The sequence below is a fragment of the Porites lutea genome, chromosome 8, assembly GCF_958299795.1.
Source record: "Porites lutea chromosome 8, jaPorLute2.1, whole genome shotgun sequence".
Classification (NCBI taxonomy): domain Eukaryota; kingdom Metazoa; phylum Cnidaria; class Anthozoa; order Scleractinia; family Poritidae; genus Porites; species Porites lutea.
The window spans coordinates 9469152-9493198 of NC_133208.1; the positions used below are offsets into that span (position 1 = coordinate 9469152).

Genomic DNA, 24047 nt, shown 5'->3' on the forward strand with positions numbered 1-24047 from the left:
AATAAAATATTCACAGTCATCGCTAAATAAATCCCTGAGATTGGTGTCAGGGTCAAGGTCAAATGAACGAGCTAGATTTGTTCTAATGTTGTGAAGTAAAGGATTGAAACTTAAACTAGCCAATCTATCAGCATCATAGCGAACAGGACCATTTTGCATTTCATAAATTGCTAGGTTGAAGTCGGCGTCATCAAGGTCGTTAAAGGGAAATGAAAATTCCGTAAAGACAGACATTTTCAATGTGGGGAAAAACAAAATTTACAAAAAAAAAGAAAAAAAACAAGGGGGAAATAGCAGTAAGAAATAAATAACTTAGCTGTTCTCGACATTAGGTCTGTCTCTAATAACCAGTTTATCTAACACAAAATAAGCGATCTTCCCTGCTCTCTTGGCTGCTTCCATCTTTGCACGTTGACTTTCTCGTTTTTCAAGGGTTGCTGGAGATAGGTCTTCTTTCACAAATATATTGTCGGGTTTAATTCTTCGGGCACATTTCAGGATTGTTTCCCTCTCTTTTTTCCATAATACCAGGACTGTTTAATTGGAAAAATCTGCTTCTATATGATATCCAGGGTAATAATAATGGCCTCTTAGTGAAAATGATCAAAAAATTTCCAAAGTCACCTATACGGCCATCCGGACGGGTTCTCACTTTTGTCAAGCACCAAATTTGCAGTCCGAGCTGTCAGAGCCGTTTGAATGAACATTAATAGAGTTAAGCTTCAACATGATAGAGAACTTATTATGTTTAGGTTTTATTTCCCTTTATTTGTGGTTTAGTTACGTGACATTTACGCACAGCATTTTGGGTACTCCTGCGTGCAATGTTTTTGTTATATGTTCAACTGAAAATAACCTGTGCACCGATTAAATTGAGAAAAAAGAGAGTACTAACAATCAGTAAAATAAACATTAATCAGTGAAACATGTATGGAGACAACAATTTTTATTCACAACGATAAGTTTTGAGAGTAAGTGTCTCTGAAAATCATGAATCAGGTAAGCATAAGCTCATAAACTTCAAAACCCTGCAGATTTAAGCTGGCTTCCCTGTGTTTACTTCAAGATGAAGTCAAGAATATCACTCAGAGCTTTCTTTTTACAGCCAAAAGCATTAACTAAATACATTGTATTCTTCGGAACATTTTCTCTGTAAGCTTAAGTCAAATCTGATGCTATTGTAGGTCAGATCATTGTTTCGTGCATAAACTAGGTGCAGAAACTACGCTCGACTTTAGGAAACCAGATAAAAAACACATCAAATACAATGATAACTCAGGATTTCCATGCCAGTCAAGATGCAGCTCCTGTAGGCCATCAGAATCGCTTGAGACTTTTTTGAATCCTCTAAATATATTATTACACGTTAAGCAAGGGGAAGTGAGTAAAAGCGATCCATCCAAAATCAGTTTTCCGATGACTTTGACAAGGGGCGCATTTCTCAACCAAAAAACCAATTATAAACAAACCAGCCTTGAATAACTTAAGAATCTTGCTAGCAACTGTATTTCATTTTGTGCATCCAGTGGAAAAAGACAGTTAAAAGCTTCACAAAAAACTCTGTCAGTTTCAGCTATCCGTAAACAAGTTTCAAGATGCAGCATAAATTTTCTGCATGAACTCACCTGTCAACTTTTGACCAATCAGAACATAAAAATTGGACGTAGAGCGTGACCAATGCGTGACCATGGTGAGAAAGGTCAAAAGCAACTTTCCTGTCTGTAAAAGCTGGCTGAATTCTCGTGTCCGAGGTCAGTTTGAAATTAAAAATTAATAGTGCGGTTTATAAACACAACTTCCCATTGCCAATACGTTAAAAAAATTGAACTTGAGCCTGCAATCATTTGAAAAGTAGTAACTTGTCAGCGGATTACTTCAAAAAACTCAAACTCAGTGGGCCTATACCTGAGCCCACGATACGGTCAGGTGATGATGGTCAGAGAAGACAAGAGAACATGATTATCAATGCATGAAATTGTTGTTTACTTGAGATCAACCTGTACAAATATTTTGTGCATTAAGTTTGGACCTTATTTCTAATCAGTTGAAAATGTGTTGCCCGGGTTGTGGATATAATTTATATTACTATTGAGAATAGGTAAGTGCTGTCAACAGGATGTCAAGTTCTCAGGTATTTACAAATAGTAGGCAGGGAATTGAACATGCAAACCTGCAAGGAAGTTCTTTTGTTTCATTTTCTTTATGTCTCTTTGAAAGTAGCATATTACCCATTATAGCAAAGTTAGCATTATTATTATTATTATTAACAATGAATTGTCATGTTTATTTTCAGCAATTCTTGCAGATTCTTTTCTATTGTTCTCGCTCATGGATAGAGCCAAACTTTGCTATGTCTACCTTAACAAGAAACCAAGCCTTGACTTTAAGAAGCTTGATAAGCTGTCTACACTTGAGCCCAAGGTGCCAGAAATATGGGTTATTTGCATTTTATATGTAATGTGTTTTAACTATACCATAAATTCCACTCGTGGGCCCCCCTCCTACCCTTTCTGATAGGTTGGAGGAGTTTGAGGTGCCACAAACTCCATGAGCCCATCAGAAGTTGCTTCAGGTAAAAATTAAAGGTGAATATGTCTGATACATTTTACGCCATATGACAGAGTAGTTTAACCCAGGTTAAGGTTAAGATCAATCATCTCTGCCTACATGTAGGAATTTTTCAACTACAGTATAGGCTTCACCATGCACACAAGTACTACTGTTTTAAAAGTTACTTCTTCCGTCTTGTGTGTTCAAGTTCAGCTTTTCTTTCTTAGCATAATTGAGTCTACAACACTCGTCAAAAATCTTGAAACACTTGTGAGTTTCCTCTTCCCCAATGTTGATTTGGGTATTACAGTCGTCTCAGTGCTCTAAAATACACATGGCTCAACATTAGGGAAGGAGAGGGGCCATCTGGGCAAGAACAAAGGTGTGAAGAGTGAATGTAAGAAATTTTAAAGAACATTTAAGAGAAAAGGTTTCTGTTTCAACAATTTGTGACAAGTATTGTAGACTTGCACCAAGTTGCCTCTACAATCACTAATACGGGGGTAAAATTTTGTCAGTAACTCTAAGACATTAGCACACAAAGCAATAGTTATGAGCAACCCAAGCAAGCAATAAGACAAAGCCACATGACCTCAGAGGTTTTTGTGAAATTCTAAGTTGAGTCCAGCCATCCATAAACTAATCCTATTAACTTGCTAAGTGCAGCCACAGCCATTATACACTGTAGCACAGTGGTGTATAATTGTTAACTAGTTCTCAATCAATTTTTTTTACACACACCATTTTTTACCAACATTTCTCTGAAAAAACTTTACCTGACAGTGACATGATCTGCAATGACATAATGAACTTTATGAAAAATAAGCCCTTCCCTCTCCCTTTTATACCAAGTTTTCAATCCACAAGCAAAGAAACAGGCATTTGAGCCCCTAGACCTGAGTTGCTTGAAGGCTGCTGGTTAGTGCAAATTCAGGAGGGTTAGTTACCATGGTAACTCACATTTTCTGATTGCGGTTAACTTTATTAGGATTAGCAGTAACTTGGCTTCAAAGTAACAACTCTACCCAAGAGGGAACTCGGTAACACACATGATGAAACAGCATGGGATAAAGCTAGGTTAATATAATTTTAAAAGGCAATGAAAATCAGCTGTTCACCAGCATACAAGACCAAGGCTGTACAACAATAACAATTTGATAGGAAGAGAAATCAAACAGTAGAAAGCTTAGAAAAATTTCCAAGCTCCAGAAGAAATTCAAGCCCATGACCTTCCAGTTTCTAGATTAATGAGATGCTCTACCACTGAGCTACTGGGGGCTCTACGTTATGTGTATTTTAAAACCACAGTACTTGTACTACGGTCTTATTTCTATTTACTTTTCACCAGACCTCATACGTTGATGTCCCTGGACCATCAATTAAAAGACTTCAGAGACATTTGTCCATCAATTCAAGACAAGATATGGTAAGATTTTGTGTTGCCTTCATGGAACATTAATTTGATGGTGTCCTTTTTTTCCCAATCCATTGAAAGGAGCCCAAACAAAAATCCGCTTTTGAAATAATAGATTTTCTTTTTACTTTATCCTCGCTACAGGTGTGTAACAAATAAATTTGTTGCAACAACCATGAGCTGTCAGTTTTTGCAATGGCTTACTATTATCGCTTCTATTTACAAAATCGCAATTCAACTCACTGCTCCGCTCTCATGTTATGGTTATTACACAATTTTCTGTGTTAACTTTGTACCAATTTACCTTTCCCTCTTCGTGTTATTATCTAGACTGTTTATGGATCCAAAAATATTTAAAATATGTAGTCCAATAGACCTTTTTACCGATACGGCGGCCATATTGAATTAATTCAATTAAAGGAGTATTATAGTATGCCCAGGGGGCATGAGCATATTTTGTTTGTATTTTCAAGCGCTTTTAGGGACATCTTTTCTTAAAGTTTTCTTAGAATAAGATTGTAATGGGAAAAAAGATCCTTCTGCCATGTTTGGATGTAATAATGATCGCCTTTTTCTAGATTAGTATTACAAATATGGTCTTTCACTGTATATTGAAGGCAAAAAGGCGATCATTATTACATCCAAACACGGCACAAGGATCTTTTTTCCCATTAGAATCTTATTCTAAGAAAACTTTAAGAAAAAATGTCCGGAAAAGTGCTCTAAAATACAAACGAAATGTGCTCATGCCCCCTCAGGGCATCCTATAATACTCCTTAAATCGAATTAATTCAATATGGCCGCCGTATCAGTAAAAAAGGTCTATTAAAAGACCACCATGCTTGGCCAGACAAGCATTCCTAAGATATCCAAGAAATCGACACTGTTGACAAGTAAGGCACTTCGAATACGTGCTAACTGACACCTGGCATAAGGTTAGAATGTCATGTGCAAGGCGAAAGAATGCAGGTCAAGTTTCATTGATGTTCATTTCAAAATGCTTAGCTCTGGGACTTTTTTAAGTTCTCAATTTAGCATGTTTTTCAATTGAAAACTAAAAGAGCAATAGTAATCAAATCAGCTAGAATAAATGTTCTTCATATGTCAGTAGAAATGATTACCATTTTTGTTTCTATACAAACGGCTATTCTTCATGGTCACCAATTGCAACTTGGCGACTATTTTCCAAATCAGTTCCAAAATTTTAAGCACCATGGTGACTAAAATGGTTGCAACTTGGAGGGTTGTTAATTATTTTAATACCTGACTGAACTTATTTCAGGTAGTTGTTTGGTGGTCAGTAAGTCACAGCGAAGAAGCATGGCCTTGGTCTCCAATGACAGGCGAGAAAGACAGGGCAAATATGGTCATCTTTGGTTTGAACGGGTAATAAGATATCATTACATCTACATTTGTACTACAGTGGAAAAAGATCAGAGAGATAGTGAATTTGTTTCTTTCCAAACTAACCAAATGAATGAAGTACTCTTGTGTGTTTTTTTTTACAAAGCTTTAGAGAAAAATGAGTTAAAAGTTGCTATATTCTTTTGACAATTATTTTGTATGAGCTGTCATAGAGAATGGATTTGATAAGGGACACTTTCTCACAGACTACAAAATATTTTATAATTATAATGAATTAATTCATGATGATTAATGATAATTATAATGAATTAATTCATTCAAAATATTTCCCCAATTCTGATTGGCTAAAAGCACACGCATAATTCACCATAACAGGTTACTTATGACCAAATTTGGAAGAATTTTGTGTTTAACGAGGATATGACGTCAAAAATGCAGCCTTCTACAGGTTAATGCAGCATTAACCGGGAAGACCTGGGGACCAGATTGAGTTGTTTTCGTTGTAAAAACTAAAATGACAGACGCTTCACTCGTTTCAAGAGTAAGAACTACAGCTGGAACTAGGCAAAATAATGGCTAAAAACATAGCAAAAACTGCAAGAAGACAACTCAGAGGGCGACATCTGCTATTTGGAGAATAGTTGCGGAGCTGGACAAACCTAAACGTAAACTATCGAAGATAAACTTAACATCGATGCAGGTAAGCTTGTTTTAGCTATGTTTTTAAACTAGGAATAATTTCGAATGAATAATAAAACAATTATTGAATTCGGCTTTTGTATCTTATAAAGAATTATGGAGATCTCGTGATAACACCCTTCTCGATCGCCATAATTCTTCATAAGATACTCAGCCTTAATCATTAATTGTTAAATAACCCATCAAACAAAGCCTTCCTTGTTTACCGTTGACTCTTAGCCTGCAAAAACACAGACATAATTCCAGTCATCACTTAATCCAAAACTTTCAGGTGGAGAGAAGCGACCACCAGGAGTATGTCTCCGTTCCCTGGGTCATATAGCTTAAGCCATGTTAATCCATTGTACTGCTGTCTCAGGGTTGTACGATTCTGCCCTTTGCCCATTTGATGTGTTCTTTTGTAACAAAATTGAGATGAGACACCGATAATTGTATCCACAAGTCCATAATAGGAAGAGTCTTGGGAAGCAATTATGCAAGGTGCCTTCAATTTTCACATGGCAAGAGTTTTTGGTACTCCTGATACAATACTCTCTTCACAATATAATGATCTTTTTAGTATTATTGTTTCCTATATTATACATATCCAGTCTCCATGCATATCAGTCATTGTTTTTTACCATTTCCTTTTGAATCATTTTTTCAAGGCCAAAGTTGGAGTTACTTGGCTTTGTCAGAACAGAATGCGATCCCATCCACGCTGCCTTCAGGTGTGTTATGTGGTGTCTAATCTCCATGAAGTGGATGTAGATTTCTGCAGTAAGACAACTAGATACGGTTGACTGATAATTGGTTGTACATTAATTTTAAGAGCAATTTCTGCACTATGTGTTGAAAAGGGGAAACAGTTGGTGTCAAACTGGTGGTTATCTGGTGTCCAGAGAAAAGAGGGACTACACTGAAGTTATAGCTATTTTAGGACAGTCTAGTCCCACAGACTGATAGCCTTTTCTTTGGTTCTCTTTTTCAATTCACTATATATTTATGTCAAAAAGTGCCCTACAAAAGAGATGTTTATCATATACTGTGTTGCAACACATCATGACTGTTTGTCATTTCTAAAAAGTACCCTCTTTAGCTGGGTTTTCAACAGTTTTTAAAGTAGTGGACATATTTCTCAAAGTACCAGAGGCCAAATTTTTTTTGGTGCTGATGGGCGCCTTGTGAGCACCAAAGGTGCAAGCTACCTAGGGGAGTCTGGGGGCATGCCCCCCAGGACATTTTTGAAATAGCACACTCAGAAACACTGTTTCCAGCGTTTCTGGAACCCAAGAATCAATTTGCCAGGCAAGGCTGGAGTTTTCTCAAATTCTCTTTAAAAAGGACAATTTTTAATGAAACTGGGCGGTTGGTAGAGGAATGGGAAGGGGGAATGGCAACAACAGAATTTTCAGTTGTTTATCATGGCAAATTTTTTCTTTTCAAAAAAGATGATAAGGTACAATAACTGAGGTTGTAATCTTTGTCACTTCAATTTCATTTAAATGAAAAGGGAAAACAATCAAGCAGCAAAGAAACTTAGGTAATTGCATATTCTGTTATCCTCTAGTCAGTAAGTTCATGAGTTGCTTAAGTAAAAAAAAATTATAATAAAAAAATTTAAAAAACCCTCAAATATTGGCATCAAAGTACCAGATATACAATAGCAAACAACCAGACAAAATGTCCATCCTCCGGCCTCAAACAAAAACCCTCTAAAGAGAACGTCATGTCAACATGTAAGGTTCACTAAGAAAATTATCTTTCTCATCGCTGAGATAGTTTGATCTAAAATACTGGGCCCAGTTGTTTGAAGGCCGATTAGCACTTAACGTGGGGTTCAATTTAACCCAGTATTCTTTTCCGTGTGTTCAAAAGCATTTTCTCGCATAATTTTCTGTGCTATTTTTAGAGCTTCCAATCATCAACTTGTAGACTAAAAGATCTAAAACTGAAACGCCTTTTAAGCTTTCAAATCTGAATTCAAATTTCACACTAACCCTGGGTTATCTTAACCCAGCTTTCAGCCCTGGAATATAGCTGGTGCTTAGAACAGGCCAAATGGGATTTCAATCCAGTAAAGAGAGCTGTGTGTAGCGTATAAATTGAAAGCATTCTCTGGTGCTTTGAAAAGTTGTAAATAACCAGCAGTGTATCTGAAATCTTTCATCAGTTTTAATCAACCACACCATGTGCACACATTGGAGCAGTCATCAGCAGGTGGTGGTGATTCTAGTGTGGACAGTTGTATTTATGAATACACAGGCACTAAGGTTAGTTCATCTAAACCCTCTGCAACAAACAAATAATTTATCAACAACAACACTTCTTGTTGAAGATCAAGTCATTTTTTATATGCTCCAATATGTTTACAATTCTACGGACCAGCAGGTAGCTAAGCTAATCAAGGCAGGTCAGTCTCACAAGTTCTAATATTACTGTATTTGAAAAGGGTTTGAAAAAGAGAGATTAACAAAGTAACGGTTTTGCAAAGGAGAGAATCAATGTCATGTAATGGTTCCTGTCTTACTTGCTTAGTTTTCTCTGCAATCATTGCTTCATAAGCTTCAACATCATAACAAAATTCTAGAGTTGGCAGAGCTATTTCAGTGTGACTGCTCAGCTCAAACGCACATATCTTCAATATTAATATTTTGTTATTTGCATTACTTTAACTATTATGTATGGTGGCCCACAAATGTCACAGCAAAACCAAAAACCTCACGGCAAACACACAATACCTCATGGCAAAACCAAAAACCTCACAGCAAAACCAAAAACCTCACGGCAAAAACAAAAACCTCACGGCAAAACCAAAAGCTTCACAGCAAAACTAAAGACCTCACGGCAAAACCAAATACTTCACAGCAAAAACCAAATACCTCACGGCAAAAGCAAATATCCACGGCAAAACCAAAGCTAATTTTGCTTTTGCTGTGAAGTATTTGGTTTTGCCACGAGGTTTTTGGTTTCGCCATGAGGGTTTTGGTTTTGCTGTGACAGTTGTGGGCCACCATAATTATGGTTATTGTGATAGCTAACCTAGGGAGCTATTTCTAGGTTTGCTGTCTTTACCCTGTGCATTTACTAATATAATGTTACAGTGGTTGCTATGAATGCTTCAAGAGTATTTCTGTTGCAATGGTTGTTGACATGAGTTGCCCCTCATCAGTTTTATATTTTATTTAATATGGAGGTAAAATTTGATAATTTAAGTAATGTTTATAACATGAACAGCAGTGATTTATCACTAGTTAAAAATTCGAGGGCGAAGAAACGTCAAAAGCATCCCGGGAGTATTCCATGTCAATAGGATTGCAAAATAATGCATTTTTTTCTTTCTAAAACAAGTTGATTGAGAAGAGTTTAACAAAAGATCCAAAAATAAAAAAATGGGCAGAAATATTTCTGCAGATGCATTATGCAACTGAAGTAAACAGTTTCAGTATGCATCTTCTTATCATAAAAATAATAAGCATCAGTACTTTCACTTGTAGGCTTTATACTTTTATATATTTCTCAATGATCTAAATTGCTCCTGCAAAAAAAGACTCTTTCTAAATATGCAGACAACTCTATATTTATGATACTTTCTTGTGTAAGTAGTAACTGTAAACTGTCTGCCTTCCTGTCTACAGGGCGTCTTGAACCTTATCCATGTATCCCAAACTTTTTTGGTATAATGTCATAAGCATTGTTTTATAATTTTTATCCTATCTCCATCAAGGACCCACCTCTTGAATAGCCATACATCCCTTAAAAAAAGGACCATTTCTAAAGTCTCCACAAAAGACAATGTGCCTCCTCTGTGGAGAACAATGAGCATTTCATGTCTACCATCATAAATAGTTTTAAATTTGTTATTGTCATGGTATTAGTGTATGTGCAGTAAATAATTGTCTGGGTAACCATAGTCCTGAATAGAATAGCAATTATTACAAGCCTGCATGTGGATGGTCATATTTCACTTAAGTAGTAAATTTTTAGTTTGTTATATGATTTTGTAATTCTATATTTTAAAACCTTTAGATTGAAAGGCTAGCTGTTACTACTATCCCAGTAAAAGGTATGTTACAGTTTATCTACATTTATCCTATAACTCATTTGCAATAAGTTTTCAGTTATGTCAGGTAGACTTTTCTTTTAGTTTTTCGTAAAGTAGAAAGCCACAACAGATCAGAGTAAGGTTATGTAAAGCTGCCCACATACCCCTTCCCTGACCCAACATTTACACTAATCTCTTACTTGGGGCAAAATGTTGGGTTAGGGGAGGGCAATTTTCAAACACATTATACTGATCCCATTCATGCATTTTTGAACAACTGAGATATGATTACTGATTAAGAAACTGTTCAGCATTAGTGCAGGCGGTTCCAGGTTTGAATCTCAGCCAAGGTTTTCTTTCCCTTTTTTGGCCATTATTTGTTTTTGTATTTTAACTACCATGTTTGCTTACTTATTAGTTTGTTTCCCCTTGTCCTATGAACAGCATTGCTAGAATACTTCTCTTACACAAAGTTTGCTCTTGTCTTCCTTTTCATTATCTATTAGGAAGGTAATTTGTTGATAATCAGCAAGGGGCTTGTCATTCAATGAGCATCATCTCTTAGCACTAACTTATATAAGCACTGTCCTGTTAAGTGGTTATTTCATCCATTTGTCCCTGGAAATTTTGCCGAATTGAAGCTAGTCGAGCGGTTTTCTGGTCACTGTTGTGCTATAAAGAGTTAGAACTTACCATAAAGCCATTTACAAATCGTATACTTCACGGCCTCCTGATCCAGATGCAAAATATTACCTTGCAAAGTTTGGGCATTCACAGAAAGCAAAACTTAGAGATAGCTTTTGGGTTTAAAAGTGACCTAGCAGTCTTGACTTTTACTTTTCACTTTCTCTCCTCCCCTCTTTTTTTCGCTTTTCTTGCCTCATTTTTTGTCTTTTTCTGGGCATTTAGTAGGCTTCATTTTGGTGGGAACAGTGGTGTGGGTTTTTTTACATGCCACGAGAACCAGATAAGTGAAAATACTGTGAGGTGGGCCCTACGGTTTTTCGCCCTCATCCGAGAAGACTAGAAAGTCTAACCGTTCGCAGATGTCATTACAAAGGCAGCACTGTACTTTCTCCTTTGTGCAGTTATTTTAAAGACCCTGAGTGTTGGTCCGACCGGGATTTGAACATATGACCTCTTGCTCAGCAGACCAGTGCTCTCCCAACTGAGCTAACTAGGTGGTGGTAAAAATATGTCACTATGTTATAACTCAACTTGCTGCTTTCTTGAGTTAATTAAAATCATCATCCCTATGTTTGCACCACTTTGTGTACTTTTCTGTTAAATTTTAAAACACAATTTCATGCACCTTAATTTACTGAGATCAAATCAATGAGCTTATCGATATTTCTAAGTTTAATGTAATGTCTTAATTTCTTGTAGTCATCCTCATTCTCACAAACCAAGCAATCATGAGCCAGATAAATATAACATCAACTTTCGCTACGCACAACTGGACAGACAAACAGTACATCAGTTAGCAAAAATGTGATCCTCTACAGGATTTCCAGCATAACGGTGACGACACGGAAACGCTTGCGATAACATGGCATGCTAAGCGTGACATCTTACATGCACATGTGCATATTTAATAAAGAAACAAGTGTCATGGTAGCTTTTGTTTTGCATGTCTTAACATGCTTAATCTTTTATTTCCAGCAGCGTGTTAAATGACACACTTCATAGCGTGTTAAAGTCATGTGATATGCCATGGTAGCACAAAGAGAATTATTAGACAACTAAAAAAGGTTAAGCAAAAAAGCCTTATAAAAGTTACTTGAACACTGAATGATCGTGAAAAAAGTGCCTGATGTAAAAAGTTCTTCTTAGCACAAAGATTACAATAGCCTGTGCCATTGCCAAGATTCTTACCAAGATTCTGGCCAAGATTCTTACTAAGATTCCTGCAAATTCTTGCCAAGATCCCTGCCAAAATTCTTGCCAAGATTTTTGGCCAAGATTCTTACCAAGATTAATGCCAAGATTCCTGCCAAGATTCTTGCCAAGATTTTTGGCCAAGATTCTTGCCAAGATCCCTGCCAAGATTCTTGCCAAGATTTTTGCCAAGATTCTTACCACGATTCATGCCAAAATTCTTACCGAGATTCCTGCCAAGATTCCTGCCAAGGTTCTTGCCAAGGTTCTTGCCAAGATCCATGCCAACATTCGTGCCAATATTCTTGCAAAGATTCCTGCCAAGGTTCTTGCCAAAATTCATGCCAAGATTTTTGCCACGATCCATGCCAAGATTCTTGCCAATATTCTTGCCAAGATTCTTGCAAAGATTCCTTATCAGGATTTTTACCAAGATTCATGCCAAGATTCTTGCCAAGATTCTTACCAAGATTAAAGCCAAGATTGTTGCCAAGATTCTTACCAAGATTCATGCCAAAATTCTTGCCAAGATTCTTGCCAAGATTCCTGCCAAGGTTTCTTGCCAAGATTCATGCCAAGATTCTTGTCAAGATTCTTGCCAAGATTAAAGCCAAGATTCTTGCCAAGATTCTTACCAAGATAATGCCAAGATTCTTGCCAAAATTCTTGCCAAGATCTATGGCAAGATTCTTACCAAGGTTCCTGCTAAGGTTCTTGCCAAGGTTCTTGCCAAGATTCATGCCAAGATTTTTGCCAAGATCCATGCCAAGATTCTTGTTAATATTCATGCCAAGATTCTTGCCAAGATTCTTGCCATGATTCTTGCAAAGATTCCTGTCAAGGTTCTCGCCAAGATTTTTGTCAAGATCTATGCCAAGATTCTTGCCAATATTCTTGCCAAGATTCTTGCAAAGATTCCTGTCAAGGTTCTCGTCAAGATTCTTGCCAAGATTCTTACCAAGATTCTTGTCAAGATTCCTGCCAAGATTCTTGCCAAGATCTATGGCATGATTCTTACCAAGATTCCTGCCAAGGTTCTTGCCAAGATTCTTGGAAAGATTCCTGCCAAGATTCGTACCAAGATTCTCGCCAAGATTCCTGCCAAGATTATTGCCAACATTGTTACCAAGTTTCCTGTCAAGAATCCTGCCAAGATTCTTGCCAAGATTCCTGCTAAGATTCTTGCCAAGATCTATGGCAAGATTCTTACCAAGATTCATGCCAATTAAAATTCCTGCCAAGATTCTTGCCAAGATTTTTGCCAAGATTCCTGCCAAGATTCTCGCCAAGATTCCTGCCAAGATTATTGTCAAGTTTCCTGTCAAGATTAATGCCAAGATTCCTGCCGAGATTCTTGCCAATATTCTTACCAAGATTCATGTCAATTAAAATTCCTGCCAAGATTCTTGCCACGATTCATGCCATGATTTTTGCCAAGATCCATGCCAAGATTTTTGCCGAGATTCTTGCCAATATTCTTACCAAGATTCTTGCCAAAATTCCTGCCAAGATTCTTACCAAGGTTCATGCCAATTAAAATTCCTGCTGAGATTCTTGCCAATATTCTTGCCAAGATTCTTGCAAATATTCCTGTTAAGGTGCTTGCCAATATTCTTGCCAAGATTCTTGCAAAGATTCCTACCAAGATTCTTACCAAGATTCTTGCCAATATTCTTGCATATATTCTTGCCAAGATTCTTACGAAGATTCTTGCCAAGATCTATGGCAAGATTCATACCAAGATTGTTACCGAGATTCCTGCCAAGATTCTTTCCGAGATCTAGCAAGATTGTTACCAAGATTCATGCCAAGATTCCTGCCAAGACATTTAGCGCCAGGAGCTTCTTTGGCGTTTTCTGGGTCTTCCCTTTCTAGGCCTTCGTTTTCTAGGACTTTATTTTCTAGGTCTAGAAAACAAAGACCTGGGTCAAAATTGTGGATAATTGACAACCGTGTTGTTTCTTACACTCCTGTAGTGTTTAGAAGTACTCAGATTTTGAAAAAGATATCTCGACATAATTTGTTAGTTTACAAGATTCAAGCAAAGATGTGTTAGGATTTTAGTCATAATCAAGACGAACACAGCATAACCTTACCTTGGAAATCCTTCATGACGAGTAACGTGGTGAAGACCCCCTGCATTGAGGAAAGTGAAACCAATGTCTAAGTCTCTTTGGTGGAATATTGGAACCATAAGGAGGGTAGGGTGAGCTGCGTTCACCAAAACATATTCACGATGAAACTGACTGATATCACATTTACCTGCGACTTTTGCAATAATCATTCACATCCCCCATGTCCCTATATTTGACGTCCCCGCATCCAAAATTTGCAGCCGAATTCCCTGCCCCCGGGCAAATCATTCCAGTCAAATGCAACCAAATTTCCCCACCCTGGGCTGCACATTCCTGTGAAATATCGCAAGGCTAGACCCAAGGAAGGCACAATAAAAATATCTCCAAATAAAACTCTGCAATCTTTATTTATATTACCTTGCTGCATCAACAAAGATACATGTTCCTGTTACAGCTGCAATTATACGTTTTAACCATAATCCGTGTTACACTGCGTAGAATACAAAAACCTTTAGGAGAAAGTCCACATTTCGTAAGTTTAAATTTACCGTTCTTAGTAAAGGGTACAAAGAAAGTCAGTTTTATAAGCTTGCCAAGATTCCTGCCAAGATTCTTACCAAGATCTATGGCAAGATTGTTACCAAGATTCCTGCCAAGATTCATGCCAAGATCACATTTAGCGCCAGGAGCTTCTTTGGTGTTTTCTAGGTCTTCCCTGTGAAGACCTTGGTCAAAATTTTGGATAATTGACAACCGTGTTGTTTCTTACACTCCTCTAGATTTTAGAAGTAGTTATAGGCAGTTTCAAAGCCATTTCCAAGTGAGTTTAAGAGGGGTCTTCGTTTTCTAGGTCTTCGGTCTTTAGTCTTTGTTTTCTAGACACCATCGAATCTAGTCCCATCCAGCTTTTGTCAGTTGGCATGACACAAATTAAAACATAATCTTGAAAGATTCTTGACACTAGTTTCTTACAAGATCACACAAGATTCTTAATACAAGATTCTTATAAGGTCTTGTAAGTTTCTTGACACAAGGTTCTAATGCCATAGGGTTGTTACAAGATCTTGTGAGAATTGGTTATCTGATTATGCATAAAACTGATACTGAAACCTTGACTGAGACTTGACTATATATTTAATAATGTTTCAGTCACCTTTGCTGATTACACTAAACAAGTTAAGACTACTTGGGATGGGAATCTTCATGACTCTACTGTTCTCACCATTGATCATTTGGAGAGAGTTAACTCAGATTAAAGATCGTTTTAAGAATTTTTTCAATGAATTGTTCAAGCTGCTGACTTAAAATCTCTACTTGTTGTCCTTTATTGGCCACCTTTGTGTGTTTGTTGATAATATTGATTCATTTATGCCACTCATCTCAATCTTTCATTTTCTTACAAAACCTCTACTGATTTGTGGTGACTTGTATATGACTATTCATGATGAGTATGGTATATGTCATTAGAACCAATACCTCACCTTATTTTGTCGATTTTATGTCCAGCTGCCATTGTCACACAGCAAAGAAATCATGCTGAAGACAAACTACTGCTGGGCTGTACAGATGGTACATTGGTAAGATATATAACACCTGTCATCTGTGCAATATTTACTCCAGTTTGTTTTATTAACTCATAGATATTGATAGCCTGCGAGCAAGCTCTCCGGGGCACTCTGGTGGTGGGGTGGGTAAAGGAAGGAGCAGCTTGCAACTACGTCTCTGGAATTTGAATATCTGCATAGAAAAAGTCGATGTGAAATGCTGATTAGTAGAGATGACATTAGTAATGACGTTATGTGGATTTCAAATTCCAGAGATGTAGTTGCAAGCTCTCCTTCCTTTTCCTGCCCCACTGCTAGAGTGCCCCGGAGAGCTTGCTTGCAGGCTGGGATATCGATGGCATATCCAACAAGTTGCTGTCAGTAGGCACTGCAATATGCAAATCAGTGTGTCACTCACTCACTCACTTAATAGTGATTAGTCTTGTGTTTGAAAGAGAGATATTGATCGGGGCACTCTGGCGGTGGGACAGGTAAAGGAAGGAGCAGCTTGCAACTACGTCTCTGGAATTTGAATATCTGCATCGAAAAAGTCAATGCGAAATGCTGATTAGCAGAGATGGCATTAGTAATGACGTTATTACCCTTGGCACTGGCTTTTAATGTTTGTATACACTTGCAGTTGTTTCCACTTTGTGCTGTTTGGCGGAAATGTGATAGCTCAGTCGTCGGGGAGTCATAGGGGAATTGGAAGTGGAATTCAAATTCCAGAGATGTAGTTGCAAGCTCTCCTTCCTTTTCCTGCTCCACTGCCAGAGTGCCCTGGAGAGCTTGCTTGCAGGCTGGGATATCGATGGCATATCCAACAAGTTGCTGTCAGTAGGCACTGCAATATGCAAATCAGTGTGTCACTCACTCACTCAATAGTGATTAGTCTTATATTTGAAAGAGAGCACCCAACATCAGAATGACAATAATAATTGTATGGATTAATTTTGTGGATCAGAAGCAATAACTTTAGTTACAAAATATCCATGAAAATCATGCTTGCAAAGCTACTCGTTGTGGCAATCACATTAAGATTTTTGTAGCAACTTCTAGTCAGTGCGTCCCAGTGGCATGACCCAATTTAATTTTGAAAACATAATGCCATGTAGCACATATATAGGATATTATTTTTTCTTGGAGAAAATAAATTTGAGAAATATCATCAGACAACAAGAGAATTTTTAAAGCAACGCACATGTTCAGTGACATGAAATGTAAAAGATCATGTCACAATTGCACACAATTGGTAGTGTTGACAAGCACTGATGTTCACAGCAGCTGCAATTTTTCTTGGATGTTTCATTTCAGCTTTAAATACCAGCAATTTATTTTGATGATCTTCTATAACCAGATTTCTCTATTTGCTAAATGATGTATCCGCAAGTTTCCTGTAGTTTTTTCTTTGATCCAAAAATTGAAAATGGTTATCTTCTTTGCAGGAAGTTAGAACAACCACAATAATGATGCTAGTTGATATCTTTCAATGATACTGATGCTATTTAATGAAATAATATATTTCCAAAATGTGTTTTTTCTCATAGATGCTGTACGATGATCATAGGAGAGTTACACAGATGACTAAGGCCTCGTTGGTAATTAACTTCTCTGTATCTATTTATTTGTTAACTATTGTTTGCTTCAGCAACAGAAGATAACATAGTGCTTGACTTACAAACAGCATTTTGGGTTTTAGTTTTGATTCTTCTACACCACGTACTGTTAGTGACCAGAAAATATCTCAACTAGCTTCAAAAGGCATTTTTTGGTGACATTTTCAGGGCCGGAGCAAATGGGTGAAAGTCCATTTAGAAAAATTAATGACAATGTTGTAGTTCAAATGAAATTCAAAATAAAATTGGGTCATCATAGTTTGATCCTCTATTTCCATTTGCTCCAGTCCTTATTATTCATGCATGGTCTATTATGAATATGAAAAAACTGTTGTCATTGTCTTTTGTCATATTCTTAATCATGAATAATTAGGGCTAGAAGTCAGTGGAATCAACTCGGGTTGAAACCATTTGAATATGAACTAGCTTCTACTATTTACTGTTAACTGCATGTTCTTCAGATGCCATCACTTATTCAGTGGCACCCAGGGGATGCTGTAGTGCTTGTTTGCAGTGCTGAGGGAGATATTCAGGTACTTTGTTAAATTTTACACTTTAGCCAACAAAATAGTTTCAAAGTTTGTAATGCATTAATTAGACTATCCTACCATAATTAAAACATTGAGAACTAATAACTTACATTGCAGGGTACAGTTAGTTTATGAATATGGAAGGTCTAAGAAACTTGGGGTTTTAAGAATACTCATGCCTAGGTGTATTGAAAGCCATATTAAGCTGCAACATTGACAAGTGTTTGACACTAGATGTAAATATTATTTCTCTTTACAAAAAGCATGTCTACCCCAAATTTTTGTTGTAACATACAGTCAACTGAGATCCACTTTTGTCAGTAACCAGTTGTTGAGAGGGAGGGTACCCAATACTGTACGTAATACCATAAGAAAAATTAGCAAATACTATCCTGTGGATAAAGTTCTATCCAGTTCCAGGCCAGTGGATAACGCATTTTGTTTTCCTTAATACTTATCCACTGGTTAGTGATTTATCCAGTGGATAGCACTATCCAACGTTGGAACTACGGGAGCCTGTTGTTAACTGTTAGTAAGTGCTTTTATTGGTTATTGTTCATATTTTTTCTCAGATATTTGATATGGCTTTAGCTCCAGTGTTATTACAGCTTGTAGCAGAGAACCCTTCTCCAAGGCATTTGCTGGAACTGAAAAAACTCTTCACGTAAGCTGTTAAGAAATGCATGCAACAATTAAGTGTGTTATATATTTTAACACTTGACTCTGAATAGTAGCCAAAGGAAACAAATAAAAAAATCTAATTTCCTTTTGGAAAAAAAATATTATGGAAATTAACGAACTCATTCTGCCAAAGAGATTTCATTTGAATAGAAACACTATGGGATTACATCCTTAGATTTAAAAGTTGGAGACTGAGTGACAAATAAATCCGCCATAATATGTGGTCCAGGAGTGCAAACATTAAAGCTCCATAAAATTTTGAAGGAAAATTTACCTACCTTTGGTATCTTTAATTAGCCGGGTTCAAATATACCCAACAAAGTTTGAAAAAACATTAATTCACTTTCATAAAGACATTTTGATAAAGACTTCTTCCTTGCTGAAGGTCCCTAATTATCAGAATAACTGATGAGCATGTCAAACACTTCCCATGTGAAATCTCATGGATGTGCAAAAGCAGTCTTGATGAATTCCTGTTTTGATATGCTGTACAATGTAGATGCATATGAGGTGCAAAATTAATTTGACCACCTTTAAAAGGTAAATGACCCAACTAAAAATTATTTCCGTAGAATCCCAATAAAACTGAGGAGTGTTTCTTGGTCCTGTGAAGCTCCCATTGCAAACATTGCAGAAAACAGTATTGGTTGTCATGACAACTTAATTGTCTTACTTGACAGGTTTGTTAAGTTGCAATAATATAATGTTGGTATTAATGCTTATACATTCAATAATTTTCAATATTATAAAAATCAATCCATTTAAAGAGAAACAGGGTTTTCTTGAAAAGAAGACCGTTGTTGGTCCAGAGGAGCCATATGATGGGCTAAAGCCCATCATTTCTAGGGGGGTCTGGGGGCCTGCTCCCCTGGAAAATTTTTGAAAACTGAACGCTGGAAAATGCAGCCTGGCATTTTGGCCTTGAAACTTTAATGTCAGGGGGATGAATTAAGCTGCAATTATACCGTGAAAATCATGTTATTCAAAGAAAGACAAAGCGAAATTTCAATAATACAACCTTGTAAACAAATAGTGAAATGAAATTTTTTTGTATCTTTATGGTGGTTTTGCTGGAGCTAACGATAGGGAGTGCAAATTTGTATTTTCATTGAGCCTAAGTTTAAACCAGATAAACATCATCTCCTTGCCATATCTTGACTCTTGAAGTAATGAAAGTAGTGGCGAAGCCTTGCAGGGAAGCAGGCAAACTTCGCCGGCTACCAGCTCTTATATACAACCCTGGGGAAATTGTGTGGAGGTCAATAGATTTAACCACGAATAGTTTGAAGCAAAGTTTTTCTTTTGGTACTACCAACAAACCAACATCATGGCTATCTGTCAGTGATGACAAAAAAGCTAAATTTCTGACTAAAACTGAACGGAAGAAATGCAAGAATAGCAACATATTGCTATTTGAATTTTATCTACTTTTTGAGGAGCATTTGCAAGAAACCTGTTGCATCTGTTTATATCCTAATCCATACCGAGGAGTCAGCCAAAGTTTTGAAGAAAGTCTACTCTTGTCATCATAAGAACTTAAAAATATTTTGAATGAATAATAAAACAATAATTATTGAATTCGGTTTTCGCATGATGTGGAGAGTTATGGAGATCTCATCGATCTGCATAATTCTTCACATCATACCCAGTCTCATTCAATAATAATTGTTAAATGAGTTATAATACTGTGATAATTAAATGGCTTACTTATTTGTAAAGCCATTTGAAATATTTATTGTCTGGCATTTTTTCTGTTTTTTATGGTAGAGGCCCTTTGTGCCTTTTAAGATTTGAACTTGGTGTCCTCACTAATGGAAGGCTTGGTACAGTCGAGATGGTGTCTGAGTACATCAAACATGATCAAGCTGAAGAGGTACTTGTAAATGAATAATTTTTTATTAAAATGTGTTTATATTATTATTATATATATATTTTTATTACTAATAGTATTGTAATAAGGTTAAGCAGTGAATAGTATTTAAGAGCCCATCCACTTTCCTTCAACTTTGGGGGAAGAAACTGTTGGTCTGGTTTTCCTCCCTGATAAAATCACTGAGTCACAATTAGACCTCTGTTGATCATGATGGTAATTAATTTCAATCTGCCATACAGGTATATGGCTCTGTAACACTCTTCAAGATATGGGGTACAGCAACTTTATTCTTATTAGTTTTCAGAGGAAGGGTGATCATGATGGTAATTAATAATTTCTAGCTGCCATAAATGAATATAGCTCTGTAACACTATGGGATATGTGATACACTGAAGTCACATTCCATTTGCCTTCATACACAGCGATAGCTTTCCATTGACATGTGCTATCCTTGTCCATTTAAGTGATTATATTTTTGGTGGTTGAATATCATTTAATGAAGATTTACATGGCTTAGCTTGAATCCCAGTTTGACGTGGGACTCTGGGATTCTCAACTCAGTAGTGTTTGACCAGTTCCCACAAGAGGCAGCCTCCCATGCAGGCGTTTTTAGGGGAGCTCGTTTTTCATCCCTTGATCCCCACAAATGCCTGCTCAACCGAAAACAACATTCCTTTCCCATTGTTTTATTTGCGTGGTAAGTGACCAATTAACAGTTGTGAAATAAAGTGTTGACAGGCTAAACACGACTAAAACGTGACCCTAGAGTTACCGTTTTCCTTCTTTTCTTTCGTTTGCTAAGGTTATGCAGTACATGAGGTATTCTAAAATTTGACTAAATCTTACTTTTGCTGCTTTAATTTGAATCTGACGTGTATTAGAGGTCAGAAAGCTTTCCCAGTGTTTCATGTAGATCAAGTAATTATCAGATTCCCCTGCGGTCAAGGTCAACTTTCCCAAATTTTGTAAGTACAATGTGATTGGCTAAGCTTGGGAAAGGAATGTTGTCTTCGGTTGAGTAGGCATTTGTGAGGTTGATCATAATTTGTTCAAGTCTCTGTTAATTAAATTGTAGTGATGTTTTATATTATACTAAGCTTAATTCTTGGACAGAAAATTGGGGTATTAAGATAAAGTTCAGTGATTTGACTGTATTTTTGCTTTAACAGGCAGTCAACTTTCTTAATAGTATGAACTGGAACACAGAGGGTAGAGCATGTTTTGCCTGCTTAATGATCATAATGAACTACCTTTTGAAACTTCCACTTAATTCAGAGAGAGAAGGTGTGAACAAAATATTTTTCCTACTCTTAATTCTCACACATGCAGCCATATTTGGTACAGAAATATCGGATCTTGTTTACTGTGGGTAATGTCGACCGAGATATCGGTTGACATAGCGGTCGATATAGCGGTCGACAGTCGGTCGATAGTCGGTCGACAGTCGGTCGATAGTCGGTCGATAGTCGGTCGATAGTCGGTCGATAGTCGGTCGATAGTGAGATAGACTATCGGCCGAGTATCGGTCGATATTTCGACGACGCACCTCGACTTGCTATCGGTCATATGTCGGTGATATATCGGTCAACTGTCGGTGGTATATCGGTTAACTGTCGTTCGAATATCAGTCGTGTGTTAATTTATCAGGTGAGTCCAATGGCTTTTTTTTAAGCAAAGACGTCATTAATTACTGTTCATGACATGCTTTAAGAGCGAGGAATACACATCTTTTATTATCGGGCTTTGACCTGCTTCATCACGCCAAGTTCTCGCTTGTGCAGAGACCACAAATTAAACTTATATATTTCTGTATTGAAGACGGGAACAGTCCTTTGTTCAATGATCAGTTATTGATAAAACGTGCTGATAATGTGCCGAGGAAGGTGACAAAAATATCCAGCAGACTGAACACATTCATTTATTGTGGGATACGCTACGTTCTCATTACATTATCCTGTCCTTTTGCTCTGTCCTTTCGCTTTATATTTATATTTTGTTCAAAATAGAGACGACCATGCGTATACAGAAATTAATATTGAATGGTAAGTCACTTTTGGTCATCCACGAAAAGGAAAACAGTATGCACCGCGTTAACATTAATATTATCTTAACTTGTTAAGGAAAAACAAGTTTAAAAAAATGAACTGTAAATACATTTTTTCATCAATGTAGTTCTGAGTCGGTTGAAAAATTCTCGGCATAGGAAAAATCAGCCAGATATAGGCCTTACACGGTGGGAATAAATCACATAACAAGAAGCTGAAGGCCTATCATTCTCACTTAGCGGACTTCTTCATGATTCAATTCTAGCCGGCTACGCGTAGCGAGACTCCCACCCCTAAAAAAAAAAAAACGAGGGGAGGAAACGTCTGCGAAAAGGTGGTGGGCATCGATACAGATAGGCTAAATCCCGTTCACGAGAATTAAAAGAAAAGGCTAGATAAATGACTAATAGCTATTAATCCGGAATTTTGGCTAAGTACATTGAAGTTTGAAATTAAAAAAGCAGAAAGACAATTTAAAAAAACAGTAAGGTCCAAGCTAGAAAATGCTTTCTAATTCCTTGTTTTCCAAGCTAAAAAATGTAGGAAATGCTAAGTGTCGACCGACCATCGACGGAGTGTCGACCAATTACTGACCGATACATCGGTCAAGTATCGACCAACTATCGACCAACTATCGGCGAAGTGTCAGCGAAATGTCGGTGTAATGTCAGCAAAGTGTCGGCGAAAAGTCGGCGAAGTGTCGGTGAACGAAAAGCTATATCGGCCGAGACACATCTGGAACGACTATCGACCGTGTCTCGACCGAGTGTCGACCCACTATCGACTGACTATCGACCGCCTATCGACCGCTATATCGACCGACTGTCGACCGAGCGTCGACCGAGTATCGACCGAGTGTCGACCGAGTATCGACCGACTGTCGACCGAGTGTCGACCGAGTATCGACCGACTGTCGACCGCTATATCGACCGCTATATCGACCGATATCTCGGTCGACATTACCCACAGTAAACAAGATCCGAAATATCTAATCTTTTTTTTTTTAAATTTTTGTTGTTGTTTACTCTTATACGCTGTCCATGTCTTAGTTTGTAGGATGCGCAAATTCATTAAGTCGCCTTAAAATGTCATATAGCTATAACATTTACACTAATTCTCTTCCTTTAGAAGTATTCTTTAATTTTAATTAGTTTCTATTGTTCTTTTGAAAGATTAACTTCATCATTCACATTAATTTGAGTCATGCTAATTTGATTTTATTACATCAGTGGTGTATTAAAAAAATCTTCATAATAATGCTCTTAATTGTTGTTTCTGAAGAAGCACTGGGCGTGTTGTTTGTGCAGGTACTGCATGTTATACACTTGTCTGTTATACCTATCATTAACTTCAGGTCTTTTAGAAGAGGCACTGGGAAGTTTCTATGCTCCCAGCCGACCATTATTAGATGCTACAGTGTTGGAGTTCAGAGAGCCAATCAGCAAGCTTTCCAGAAGGTTCTTTCACCACTTACTCAGGTGTTAATCGGAAATTATTTATTATATTATTATTATACAAACAAGCACTCATATATAAGCTGCAGCCTCTCTATTACAAGTAGCTAAGAGGCTTCAATTGTTTTCCATTTTGGTGCCATTGAAAGAGGCTGAAATTTGCTATACTCCAACTATATATTAAGCACTTTTCCAGGGGCACTTTCCTGAAGCACTAGAGGTCAAGATTCTTAATTAAACCTAAAGAATACTTAATTGATAAAGAATTGGCACATTTTTTTGCTTTGAATATCAAGTGC

General features: G+C 37.1%; 1 protein-coding gene across 1 annotated transcript in view; it reads left to right on the top strand.

The window, feature by feature from the left end:
• The window catches only part of LOC140946340 (WD repeat-containing and planar cell polarity effector protein fritz homolog), a 48561-nt gene that overhangs the window by 16040 nt on the left and 8474 nt on the right, over positions 1-24047 (top strand). The window contains exons 6-19 of the mRNA XM_073395438.1: positions 2294-2421; positions 3899-3976; positions 5247-5350; positions 6676-6738; positions 8181-8280; positions 10037-10073; positions 15512-15582; positions 17097-17147; positions 17627-17698; positions 18268-18359; positions 18949-19056; positions 20144-20249; positions 21419-21533; positions 23649-23772. Of these exons, the coding sequence (XP_073251539.1) occupies positions 2294-2421; positions 3899-3976; positions 5247-5350; positions 6676-6738; positions 8181-8280; positions 10037-10073; positions 15512-15582; positions 17097-17147; positions 17627-17698; positions 18268-18359; positions 18949-19056; positions 20144-20249; positions 21419-21533; positions 23649-23772 (1249 nt within the window). The remainder of the gene's footprint in view (positions 1-2293; positions 2422-3898; positions 3977-5246; positions 5351-6675; positions 6739-8180; positions 8281-10036; positions 10074-15511; positions 15583-17096; positions 17148-17626; positions 17699-18267; positions 18360-18948; positions 19057-20143; positions 20250-21418; positions 21534-23648; positions 23773-24047) is intronic.